The 13,585-nt window shown below is 40.4% G+C and overlaps 1 protein-coding gene across 4 annotated transcripts in view; it reads left to right on the top strand.

Moving 5' to 3' along the window:
• Positions 1-7,845, top strand: part of PECAM1 (platelet and endothelial cell adhesion molecule 1) — a 32,076-nt gene extending 24,231 nt beyond the window's left edge. For all 4 annotated transcript variants that reach the window (XM_076354081.1, XM_076354079.1, XM_076354082.1 and 1 more), the window contains 2 exons: positions 2,772-2,794; positions 7,730-7,845. In XM_076354081.1, the coding sequence (XP_076210196.1) occupies positions 2,772-2,794; positions 7,730-7,759 (53 nt within the window). In that variant the 3' untranslated portion in view covers positions 7,760-7,845. The remainder of the gene's footprint in view (positions 1-2,771; positions 2,795-7,729) is intronic.
• The last annotated feature ends 5,740 nt before the right edge of the window (positions 7,846-13,585 follow it).

Below are 13,585 nucleotides of genomic sequence, written 5' to 3'. Positions count from 1 at the left end.
CAGTAAGACACAAATATGCAGGGAGCTTCTGACCTTGCTTGAACCTAAAATGCAAAGCTGAATTGCGTGCATGCCCCTGTTTGAGATGTGTTCCCAAGCCGCCTGCCAAGATTCTCTGTTAGAAGCTACTGCTCCAATAAAAGGCTTGGCAGAATGTAGTATGTGTCTGCAGTTCAGCATCTCCAGTTGATAATCTAGCATCTTAGCTTTCACCAGTGTTGGAGATGGGTTTGAGATGGATTATGAATTGCAACTGTTTAGGCATATATTCTCTTCTCCATAACCTCTAGCAATGAGAAAGGGCAGAGCAGGTGGAGATGACAGTGACTTAAATTCCTGCCATTAATGTACTCCTTTGTAAAAATGTGTTCTTTGAATTAAAAACCCCATCAATTAAAAACAATAGCAAGAGTTTAAATCCACCAGAAATCCATAAAAACACTTACTTTTATTAGACTTGTGAATCTTTTAGAAATCACCAGCACCAGACCTTCAGCTCTGATTCCTTTCAGGAAATATGCAGCTTCTTGTTTGCCCTGCTATAGAAGCTTGACCAATTTTTCTGTATATGACTAGAATCCAGCATATCTCATTTCCCTGTTTTTGTTAGTAAGGGAAAGCCAGGTGTCATTTGAAAATCTCTCTGTTCTCTTTCATCACAGTAAAATTGGTGTGTTTCAAGTAAAAAACACTTCATAATTTTAACAGGAATTAAATAAAAAGGTTGTGAAAAGATTGATGTAGCAAAGAATCAGCAAAAGCACCATATCATTGTGCTTTCATTAGAGGCTACATGCTGTCTTACCTCATTGGTACCTTTAGAAATCATATAGCCTTCCAGCAGTACTTTCAAAGAGCACAGATTAAGACATTCTCCTGGTAGAGATATGATACTTAGCTACAAAGCGACACTATTTTGAATCTGGGTGACAGATAACAAGGAGGCGGGATATCTGTTATTGTGACCTAGTAGCTTTTGGGGTAGCAAACATCCCGTTGTTTGAAGTTTGGAATTTATACAAAATTTCTCATTTCCTCCTTCCTGTAAGCACAATACATTGTGACAGAGGACTAAACTACAGCTCATTAATACCTCACTTCATAAACCTTACACATAGTTTTGTCCACTTAAAGTCAAGCTTTGATGTAGCACTGGGTCAGCAGTGTTTTTCTTCACTTCTGTCAGCTTTCAGGACACAAAAAGCTTTTACGTGTTTCCCATGTAACTTTTTATTTTGTTTCTTATCAAACTGGCTAAACATATAGGGATCAATCTTGCCAAACATTGAGATCAATTTTATACTGAAATTAAGTTTATGCACTGGTATAAGGTGCTGTAGTCACCTCAGTTTTTAATCCTTTTCCTAGGCTAAAAGTTCTAGGTAGAACTGACTTGGAGAAAACTTACAGTGTACAGTGCCAGCGACACTCATGTAGTCTCTCTGTGTTTCAGAAATTGCAGTCTGATTGTACACTGTGTTCATGGTGCTGCTTTCAGTGAAGCAGAATCACAATCCTAATGTAATAAAAATGCGGATGGTAGAAACTGTACGAGCTTAACTGCACCACAAATGTACATGGATGTAATCATAAAGGACAGAGAAAAAGAGACCTTGGCATTGTTATCTGCAAAGTTAGATTCACCTGTGTTCAGTTTCCTCATTACTTCTGCTGGCTGGCAAGGGAGTTTCTAAAAGACCTTTATTAAAGTCTATTTATGGTAGTAGTACTTTTCATAATATCCTTCATTTAACGATTTCAGAGAACTTCTCAAAATTTACATAAGTGTTCTGCCTATGGGAGGACTGATGTTATTATTTGCTATTTAAAAAATACATACTTAGTCTCTGAATCTATGTTTTTTCTATCCCATGTTTATATAAAAAATACTGGCAAGATTAACCCAGAGCCCTAGTCCAAACCCTCTTCTTTGAGCATTAGATGAATTTCCTTGACACAACCTCAATCCACTGGATTTTATATACTTTCCAAAAAATACCCTTCAAGATTCAGCACTTACTTTTGTCACGTGAAATATCTTTTAACAGACCGTACAAAAGAGCACTTTTAACAAGACTTGAAGTCCTTTTCTAAAAGCAGTGTTACTTTCCTCATGTCTCTAGATTGTCTTACTTTCAGAGGGCAAAAAAATGTTTATGTTTTAGTATTTCAAGGTATTCTGTGAAACTTCTGAATAGCTAAATCCTCTTTTTTAAAAAAAAACTAAGATCTAATCTTAAAGTTCACTGATCCTAAATGGAAGGAGCCTGCTGATTTTCAGGCTTTCATTGGGAACAAGCATCTTTTTATTAATAAAATTTCAGGTGTCTTTGCAGGATCTTATTTGGCTCTGAAAATTGTATCCTATACCGGATTTCTGCAGTACGTTATTTTCCTGGCAAGGAATTGGGAGAGGAAGTATAATGCTCATGAGAACTTGCCTCTAAAAGGAAGACTCTTTTTTGTCCAGTAACAGCTTGTGCTCTCAGTAGAGACTTCTGCTCTAAACCATAATCAGGAAAGCTGTCAAACATGTACTGTTCAACATGGTCTTTGAAATGTCTGGTCCCACCCATGTACTTGAATTAAGCTAGTACTTGGATACTTCTTAGGACCAGAGCTCGAACCTTAGTTGTAGGTAGGAATTTTACATCATTGCAAGATGAACAAAAAAAGTTAGATTAAACATAAAAGTCTATTTTCTGGAACATAGAACTGATCACTCTGCAATGTGCCATTTCATAATTTATACATTGTATTTTATTTTGCAGATTCTGTGGAAAACAGGCATTCTGTAAGTATACTTTTTATGCAAGCAGTTAAATATAGGGAAATTGGATTGAGATTGTTGTGTATCTAGTGAGATAATGTTCAAGTGTTGCTACGTTTTAATTGTTTATTTGTTGTGCAGGACCTTTACTGGACAGCTACTGGGCAATCCCTTCATATATATTCTTACTAATCAGGCTTTCAGTACTACGTTTATAGAATGGTCAGCTTTAAAAGTCCATGGAACTGACTGGTATTTGGTAGTGCTGGTACAGGAGGTAGATGACAAGTAATGATCTTCCAAGAATTTGTGTTGAACACCTGCACAGCTTTGGATATGTGCCACAAATATTCATGCTGACAGAATGGCACAAGGTTGGGGATCGTTGCTGCTTGCTTCAGGTTCCTGATGGACCTGAGGCACTCAAGATTTGCGTATGAAAACCTGCTAAGCTGGTTAATCTATCTCTGGGGACAGAGCTGTTGTTCCAGTCCCATCTGTAAAATCTATAGGGTGTCTAGTGCCAGTGAATCTCCTCGGGGTGTGTCAGCTCACATGCACACACATACATTCTGTGATTGGAATATCCAGAGAAGTGAAGTCTTTCCTAAGGTGTGAAATGAAGAGTTAAAGTAAGGAGGAATGGCTGATCACCTGAACTCGCAGAAGTCACTTCTGTTCGCTGTCTGTGATTGTTTCCTTCTGGGTTCATTTTCATCCACTGGTATAGCAAGTGGGATGGCTGTAAGGGCTGGTGGTGCAAATGGAGACCTTGTAAGAAATTTTAAAGGCAAGCAATTTTTTATCTCAGAGTGCATAGCTATGTCACAGTTATGCTGCTCTAAGAGGTGAGAATAGTACCATCCCTATATGGAGGATCTCAGCTAAACAATTAGGAGTTTTGTGAAGGTTCTGAAGGTGGTGAACAGCTTTATACGGCTAAGAAGCCAGTGAAAAAAAATTGATTTTTTTTTAAAAAGAATAAATGTCTTGAATGAGCTGTTACTCTGCTCTCAAGAGATTTAAGAGGCAGGGAACTTACATTTCAGAAGTACTTTTATGAATGTTATATAAGCTATCTAATCCAACCTCAAACCATGCAGACCGGGTGTCTTTTCTGCCATCCACTTTGTGACTTTGGAACTTGTACTTAAAGAGAGAGAGAGGGAGAGAGAGAGAGACTCATAAATAAGAATCACAATAGCACAGTCTACGTCAGCTTATGGCATCCATTTGAGTTTTGAAAGGCTCCATCAGCACTCACATCCCCATGGGATAAAAAAGCAGCCCATTGTATTATTTACAGACACTGGCAGTGCACTGAAGGTCACAGATTGTGTTACAATAAACAGACATATATTAACAGGCCAGTAGGGTTTATAGTATCATTGTCTCTCTTAGTTTAAAGGTTTGTTTTTATTCTTTGCTTTCAATTTTCTAAAAATAAATTGAGCTGAACCCTTCTCTGGGTTATACCAGGCATTCCTTGGAGAGTCACGCAGAAGAAAGTTTGTCCCTGCGTGACACAGAAGGAAAAATGGTCGAGAGAGGCTGTGATAGACATCGGGTGTAAGCTCAGGGAGTTTTTGTCTTTTTTTTCCACGCCCTACATAATTTATGATGGACATTGGATGAAAGACTAAAATTTTATGAAGTTTTTTTGTTTTCTTTGCCTGTGGCCAAAAGTGAGTAAAAAATCTCTCCATGGCAGTATAATGAGGCTACTTCAGTGAAAATACACTGACTACTCCATGTAAATCACTTTCATCATAATTAATTGGGCTGTTAAAGCTTGCTAAACCAGACAATCTATGAAGTAACGTTAGATTCAAGGAGAAAAGTGTCAGCTGAGGGCAGTGGTTTTTTTGTGTTGTCTGTACAAACTCCTGTTAACAGTAGGAGAGTAATAAAACTAGTTACTCTGTAACTTTTCAGAAACAGCCCAAAGAAAAGTCAGCTTTATAACACTCGCACATCTTGAGTTTTCCTAGAAGTAGCCTTACTCAGTTCATGTCTGTGACATTGTCCCCTCCTTAGATACTGTTCATGTACTTAACATAGTAACTATTTTTTTAAATTATTAGCTTTAAAGGACATAGCAAAAAAACAGACCCCCATATTCTGCTTCTTAAATTCCCACTTCTATTCCCAATAAAGCCAGTGACAAAAAGCAGCACCATCCCTCTTTTTAACTCTCCAGATAAGTGACCTAAAGTTGGACTGGACAGATAAATTTTTTAATAGATTTTCTATCCCCCCCTATTTGCCTCTGAACACTTTTCAGGCAACATAGATGAGTACAGGAGAGGCAGGGAGCTACTAAGGTGCTTTCTATCATTATTTTCTTGCAACTGTTTTTTTCTGTAGCTCATTTTCACACAATGCTTAACTGGGATATACCTCGGTGGTTAGGTCCAAATGAGGAGTTGTTGATCCTACTCATGAAAAGGAAAATGCTCCTTATAAAGTGATCAAGTGGCTTAAACTTCCTCCCCAGCTGTTCTGCTTCTTTATAGCCAAATGAAGTATTTGGCTCAGAGGTGAAGTTGCTTTCGATCTGCTACTCCCTTAATTTGTGAGTGAAAGGAGGCCTTCAGGAGCTAGGCTGGTCAGCTGGCATCTTAATCACATGAAATGCCAGATGGATTACTTAGCTGTAGTGACCTGTCAAAAAACTTGTAGAATTTGACTCTCTTCAGGAAGTAATAGGTATTCCAGAAGTGTGGGACAAAGGGCACCACAGCAGAGAGAGTAGTGTTTTTTCTAAGAGCTATGTTTTCAGAGACAGGAGGACATGCAACCTTTTTGTTTCAGTAATGGTGGTGAAGACTCGACATCAGATCCTGCTGTCCTTTTCACTCTCTAAATTCAAATAACAATGTGAGTTCCACCTCAGATAAACTCTGTTAACTTATTCAGTTCTGCATTGATCTTCCAGAAGCCACAGGCAAAACAGAGTACTGCACTGTGGAAAAGAAAGATGAAGCAAATAATTTTAACGAGTGCTAGCCCTGCTCTTGTGCATTTGCCCCTACATAGTTTCTGTCAGAATAAATATAATCCAGCAAGAAAATTTAGGCACTTTCCTTCATCTTCACTGAGAGACCATTGCAAAATTGAGCTCAGGGCTTTAGTAAACACTGTGTACTGACAATAAGTGTGTTACACAGAGGCATTGAAAGTGTTTGTATTATGTCAAGAAAGGTGGTGCATTAGAAAAACAATAAGTTAAAGTTTGAATTATTTGAATTGTATAAAGGCCCAGTTGCAGTACAGGTTCTGACTGATTAGCAGTCCAGGGTACCTTGAATCTGAATGTCTTGGACTTTTAGGTCATTTAGAAATGAACCTAAAGTTTTGGGTTGGGGGTTGCTTCTCTCTTTCTCCTCTTTCAGAAATTTGTATCTTAAATGCCATCCATAGGAAGTATTTGCAAAAGAAATGAATTACTTAGAGAGGAACTGGGAGGAGGTTTCCTTCCTGAAATCAGAGCTGGCAATCTTTCTAAGTTATTTAATGGTCCCAGTTTCTGAAAACATATTGAAGGAAATATCTTAACAATGAGATAGCCACTTCGCCAAACACTAATTGGTATTGTGTCAAATTTACCTCAGCAGTACATTCTGACTTCATATCTCCTCCTCCCCTATTACCTCTTACATGTGTGTGTTTGTTTGTTTGTTTGATTCTGTCCTAGGGGTACATGAGGACTGGCAGCCTCAGTCAGGACATAGTGTACTTTTAGCTGCCTATTTGTTCAACCTCAGAATGTACCCTCTGAGACAGAAAACTGTACAATTTAAATTTATTCAGAGAAATTTCTGGGGTTTTTTTCAGCTATTTTCTCATCTTACTCAAGTGATCCCAAAAGTATTTTGTAAATTTTCAGTGGTAAGGGAATTGCTTCCCACCGCCAGCACAACATAGCCAGCTCCAAAGGGGGAGCTGGCATGTGCTTAACTGTGCACAGTGACATGGCACAATAGTTTCAGACAGGAAATGAAGATGAAGGATGTGTCCATTTAAAATTGGGGGGGGATTTCAGGCAGTCAGGATATGAAAAACAAGGTGATACTCTGAAATAAACATTGAATTATAAACCAGGAATTCCTGCCTCTGACTCATGGGGCAAATCCTTTGGGGGTAAGTCCACAAAAGGAATTAGGCGCCTCAGTGCTGACAGACTAAACTATTAGGTTAGAGGCCACCATGTACTCTTAGCAGGTATTTGTTGGAGGAAGACTTGCTTTGGCAACTGATGTCAGGAAAGACTTGACAGTTGTGAATCCTCAGTGGACAGAATTATTTCTGTCATATAATGTAAAGACAATGAAGTTTGGGATCTCTCTTTGCCCTTTCCCTTTCCCCTAACATAGAGGACTCCTCTATCTGCACGCTGCCTTTTGTGGTTCTCAGTGCCAGGTTTCTATGATGTCCCTGCTGTGTGCTGAAGATAACTTATTCAAAGGAGCAGACTCTTGTAGAAACATGTTGTCTAAAAATTGAACACTGCATTGGTCACTGTTGAGATACCCAAGCGCTTCTTAGGAAAAGGTTTTCATTCTTGTGGGACTGAAGATGGGGGCCTAGTTGTGGCAACTGGGCATCTACCAGTAAATAAGGGATCTGACCTTCAGATTCGTTGAGTGCCAGTTCCCATAAGAATCCAACTTCTATCAGTAAGCGCCCAGTTGCAGATGTTGGTGATTAACAGTATTGCAGTCTAGCCTGTAATTGTTAACCTAAATCTTCCACTGTCTTATTTGCTTTTTTATCTGATGAAGATAATACTAATATCTCCCCAGGGAACTGTGAGTATTTATTAGCTCATTGTACAGTGCTCTAAGGAATATGTTACTATATTTAAAGTTTTTGTATTGATCAAAAAGGACAGGAGAGAGCAGGGGGACATTTATATTCATACCTTTTTTTTTTCTTTTTTGGTCTTGTTGCCAACAGAGAATACAAGGGCATCCTGATGCTACTTAGAACAGTCATCTCAAACATCAGCTGGGAGAAGAAAACAAGCCAAGATGGAAGATGTTGCAAATGTTTCAAAAGCTCTGCAGCACTTATTTATGAGTTTGCCAGGCTCTTTTCAAAGCTTGTTTCCTCAGGGGGAACAATAGAGATATTCCTAAAGCATTTAATGGAAAAAATTACGAACAAAAATTCTCATAGGAAAGTGGCTCTAGAAACCACTGACCTAGGTTCCCATCTTTAATTTCTCCTGCTAATGCAATTTTGCCTTTCTAGCCTCCAATTCATCATGCTCTGAGGAAATAAAAGGGGAAGCTACAGCTGAGGAAGTACATTTCTACAGTGCAGTAACTACTGTGATGCTAGTAGGATGTAGAAATATCTAAGCTTGCTTTAAACTAGCTAACTTGGTTATCAGTAACACTCTACTGTGGCAGATCAGAGCTCAGCGCAGCTTGGCCAGCCATGCTATGTACTTTGACATGATCTTGCAGCTTGTGCTGAACTCGCTGTGCCGCAGCAGCTGGACTGCTACCAGTCTTAGGGCCAGCTAATTTATAGCTCACTTGGACACTACACTGCAATGAGGGCCTAATGGAAAAGCGAGCTCTGGGCTCTCTAAAAACTTGAATAACTGTTCAGAGATTCAGTACTTTACCAAGTGCTTCTATCAGTAGAGGCACAAATATTCTTTATTCTTCGCTAAATTGCTTTTCCCCTTTAAAAGTTCTAATGCTTGTTGGTTAATTTGGTGTGATGGTTCTTCAAAGAATGATTGCCCATCACAGTTATTTTGGATGATGCAAAATATAGGTCTTGAGTGGGTGGATATACTACACCCAGGTCAGTGAGTTTGTACCTGAAAATCCTGTTATGTATAATCCTTATTCCTTTGATTTTAGGAGAGATCTGAAGTTGTACTTGTGTCCAGTTTGTCCAGTATGGAACTCCATGCCTATCCTTTTTCTCTATAGTATGATAAACCACTAACATGGATCCAGTTTGGACCTGGATCTAATCTTTGCAGCCCATGTTTATCTCAGTTGCATTAATTTAAAAAAAAAGAATGCAAAGCAAAACAGAAAAAGTACTGTCCCCAACCCCTTAACCAGCTGGTCTTTGACACTGCAATTGCTCTCCTTTTCTTACTGCAGATTAAAGTACTACACGATCTGGGCCACAGGTAAGAAGGTTCTTGTTTTAATTAGAAAACAGTGAAAGAGAGGACATGGATTTGTATATACATATATAGTTACTGCTTTAAGCATTGCATCAAAGGTGCAAAACCAGCAAGAAGTACAAAAGGATTTTACATCCTCATTCCAAACATTTAAATTTTCAAGCTCCAGTTACTGGCTAATATCTCTAATTTATTGTTCCCTATGCAAATGTTGTTTGTTATCAAAAGCCTTTCACAAATGACTGACTTCATAGCACTCTTCTGTTGAGAAATGTTCATTCTAGCATCCCATGAGTGTCCATACAATGCGTTAGTATAAGGAATGTGAAAAGGTATTTTAATAAAGAAAACTCTGAATTGAACTTTGCACTGGATCTTGCATGTTTATATTAGTGACCACTTGCAAATGTAAAATTGTAACTGTAAAATTTTTTATTAGTGATGAACCATATAGATACATTGTATCAATTTACATATGGAAGATGTCATCTCTGCAACAAGTGATTCCAGGCACTTAGATCTGTTGTCATGAGCCAGTTTAGCAGCAGGTAAATGCATTAAATTGATTTAAGAGTTGAGCTTGGGAGTGCTTGCGTTCACGAGTCCTTTGCTAAATTACAAAGGTAAAAGTTGCTCCACAAGCCTTTCCACAGTCCCTGGCACAGCTCAGGAAAGCACTGGTTTCTGGGAAGTTTCAGAATGTTGTCTGGGCATGATGGAGGAGCAGTGGGACAATTCATTGATCTATTTCAGCTTGTCTCTTGGCTGGAATAATCCTAAACTATTTTGGATTTAGCCTGTAATAAAAGTTGTTTGCCCTACTGAAACATATCTGAACTGTCCACTCCTTAGAGTGCTGTGCACTGCTTTGAGCACTTCTGTTTTGTCTTACAGATATACCAAAAATATTTTAAAATATGGGACATTAGATCAGCATACATGTCCGGTGAAGACAAGGTTAATGGGCCCATGAAATAAACAGCTACACAAGGAGTCCAAATGTCCTGTTATGAGCATGTCTTCTGGATGCCAAACAAGCCTCATTGTCCCATTGGAAACATTTGGGAAATAAGTCTTGAATCTGTTACTGAAACAGATTAAGGCTCAGATTAGAGCTCAAACAATATGTTATTGAAAAGCAACCAAAAAAAAAATTCAGGTTTCTATGTTGTCACCAAGTTGAGCTCAGCAAATATAAAATGAGGTGTGTTGCTAAATATTTACTTTTTGAGAAGACAAAAGGGATGGAACATCCTCAGGCCGTTTGTGGCATGCCTTGTCTGAGCAGTTCCACTGACAGCGCCGCATCCTGCTTGCACTAAGCATGTTCAGAAGGAGGCTTACCCACCCCACTGCCTTGCTTGGTTAACGTTATGGTATTTTTACAGTTGCAGCGCAGAGGCTTTAGGGGTGAGATACAGAAATGCTTGAAATCAACAGACTCTTCTTCCTTGCCACTTAATTTTTTTCATTTCCAGCAAGCTAGCAGCTGCTTATTTTCTTGTCTAATGTAAGTATACTTCTGTGTTCCCTTTCGTGGAAGAATCTATGATGATGTGCTGTCTGGTTCGTGCTGGAAACTACCTGACAGGGCCACGGAGTGCGCAGTACAGCCGTCTGTCTGTTACTCCTTCAGTGTCACCTGTGTCCAGGGCCAGAGGGACCTCGCCCCGGCGCCGTGCTGAGCCCCCTCTCCTCTGCTGCCTCCTTGCTGCTCCGTCCAGCAGCACCCGACAGCCTCCGGCGTTGATCCGGTGCTGACCCCTGGTGGCAAGCGTCCCGCAGGGCGACCCGGGTGGTGACGGGTCCCTCCTGCCCCCGGGGTGGTCCCTGCCCGGGACAGGGCAGCCGGCGCAGCCCGCGGTGCCCGAGGGCTGCCTGGCTCAGGCTGGAAGGGGCTCAGGCGGATTAAGCAGGGTGCTAGTGTGCGGGGAGGGCTGCAGGTCCGGCCCTGGCTTCTAGGCCAGGTTCTAACTTTTTTACGTCTACATGCATCGAGTAAACCGAGCCTTATGACTTTTATTCCCGCAGTGGTATGATCTCTTCATCTGGACCTCTGCCACTCTTAAAGAACAGCTTTCAAAACGCAGTGTAAACCTACCAACCGCGACTTCTTTCTCTCTCGCATAGGTTAGTGAATTGTTTGTAAATGCTGGGGCACTACTTCTGTGCAGAGTAAACATCCTGTTCATCGGTGGGTGAATAAACCCCAAAGTTTATTTACTTTTCTGGGGCGTTATGTGCTTGTTCTAACTGCTTCTTTGTGAGCCTGGTTCAGTTCAAGTTCTTAATGGTGCAATTCATCACTAAGCTGTCTTGCATCGTAAGCCCCCGGCTTTTAGGGGCAGGGGAAGTAATGCTATCAGACTGGCTACAGCCGTTCTGTTGTGAGGGAGAGGACAGATAAAAGGGAAAGGAAACAAACTTTGAGGAAAAACAGAGGTTTCAAATGAAAAAAAAAAATACACCAATTAAACTAGAAATCAAACTGAAAGTAATAAAGTATCAGTACAGATTTAAAATGCTAGCACATTTTGTTATTTAGAATTTCAAGGCTTTTCTGAATAGACTGGTGAAAACAGAATAAACATCACTTTTACTGTTATTTGGGAGGTAATAAGCAAGTTGTCACATCTAAAGAATCACAAAGAACGGGTCTTATTGTCTTCATGCTTTGAAATGCTCCACTCTAAATCACAGGTGTTCCCATTAAAAAAAGCTTAGCGAGTCTAGCAATCATAAGAATGTGGCTTGCATGGGAAGCTTCAATTAAATGCAAGCATTTATATTTATACAGGTAATTTGTTTTCTCACCAGCCACAGACGTGCTGAGTGGGAAGGCTGAAAAAATTCTCACCATTGCAGGAAATAATCCCTGTAGTTAAAAGTTTTAAATTTAATAGCAAAAGAAATCACGGTTTCCTCAGGGAGGGAGTCACCTGCAAAGTCTGATGACAGACAAACAGAATAACAGCATGAAACTGAAATGAAAGATTTAGCACAAATCAGCAAAGGTCTAGGCAGCCACTGCAAAGGCATTAAGAATATGCCCCGATCAACCTGGGATCTGCAGTAGCATTGAACTGTGTGTGAAGCTGTAACGGTGATTGCTAGAAATGGACCTCACACAGCATCCTGGGTCTGACCACATTCCCAAGGAATTCAGATCCAAAAGGTATTGTTTGAGGAGCAGTTCCACAAATAAACTATAACTTACGGTAAAGATAGAATCTGGCTCTGAAATTAATAGATTAGTAATGTATTTCTGTGTAATCTTGAATGTATAAGAGTGCTAGATGAAATCAGGGCCTCCTTTTGGGCAATGAAAATGTGACAACTTTTTCACTGAACAAAACCCAGGAGTGACCAGTGTGACAGTTCACCGTCCTCTGGTTACTGCCCTGATTTTTCTGTAATTGTCTTTTTCTTTTAATGTTTTACTCGGGAGATAAAAGGAGATCTTAGAATGAAGGCTTATTACAGGGAAGAAAGAAAGTGAAAAGAAGATTAAGGGAAAGACAGAGGGGAGTGAGCAGGGCTGGGGGAGAGAATTCCCCCAGACTGTGGAAGGTTTGGGAAGAAACAACCCATCAGTACAGTCACCTTAACGGCTCCACACTTCATGGTGTTGGCGATGCTCTGGGGAATGTGCTGCGGCAGAATCAGTGCTGTGGAGGTGGCTTGTCCCAAACTTTCATGTGTTTATAGTAGTCCTGTGACCGCTAGGAGAAGTAGAAAATATACCTGTTAATAAAAAGCACTTTTGCAGGTAACAGCACCATTGATCCAAGAAGACAATAGGTTCATTTCAACTGCTGCTGTCAGTGCGTTAGTGCTGTACGGGAACATGTAGTCATGAGGCACTGAGGAGCCTGTCTGACATACAGCTGCTCTAACAGACTATGATATTGACACTGGGAGTGTGCGTCTTCAAAAGAAAACATCGTATTACACTGTTATTTAGCTGGCATAATCCAAGCCCTGTTCAGTGCTTGCAGAGGAACCGTGACTGCTGAAATAGCCTGTTTCCACAAGCCCTATCAACACTTGCATAGGGAGATCTTGGCTTTAAATCCTCTGCACTGGCTTATTGTTTATTCATTTTTTAACTACACGCAGAGCCAAGTCTCCACTGCAACTGACACAGTTTCCCTTTGCAAATCAGTGAGACAGTGCTACAAGGGCAGAAAAGTCTTGCCTGTGAACTTTGTCTCTTGTTCAGAGCTGCCGAACTGATGTCCCTGGCCGACTACTGTGGAACTAATCCATGCCAAATGTCTGAACTCCCCTGTGGCTCTCACCATCCACCCAGGCTGCTTCCTAGTGGGACCTTCTGGGGTAGTTCGGGCTCCAACCAGCAGTAAGTTGCGGAAATGTGTCCTCCCCCAAATGCAATCACCACTTTCCAGCCCCAGCTTTTCCTTAGGGAGCTCTGCTCTGTTTGAGGATAAGTGCTTCCAAGGCAGTGAAAATGAGAGCTGCTGGTCTGTCCTCAGGAGTGGAGGGGACAGAGAGGTTGACATCAATGGGACAGAGATGAAGGCTTTGTCTTAAGTGGGCTGAGTCATGGTATTATTGGAAGGGGTGAACTTGGCATCCCTGCTTGATAATAGACTGTGAGAGCCTAATGGAAGAAAAAATTGTCAAGTGTATTA

The sequence above is a fragment of the Aptenodytes patagonicus genome, chromosome 16 (genome assembly GCF_965638725.1).
Source record: "Aptenodytes patagonicus chromosome 16, bAptPat1.pri.cur, whole genome shotgun sequence".
Classification (NCBI taxonomy): Eukaryota; Metazoa; Chordata; class Aves; order Sphenisciformes; family Spheniscidae; genus Aptenodytes; species Aptenodytes patagonicus.
The sequence above is the reverse complement of the archived record's forward strand: the minus strand, read 5'-3'. Positions and strand labels throughout refer to the sequence as shown.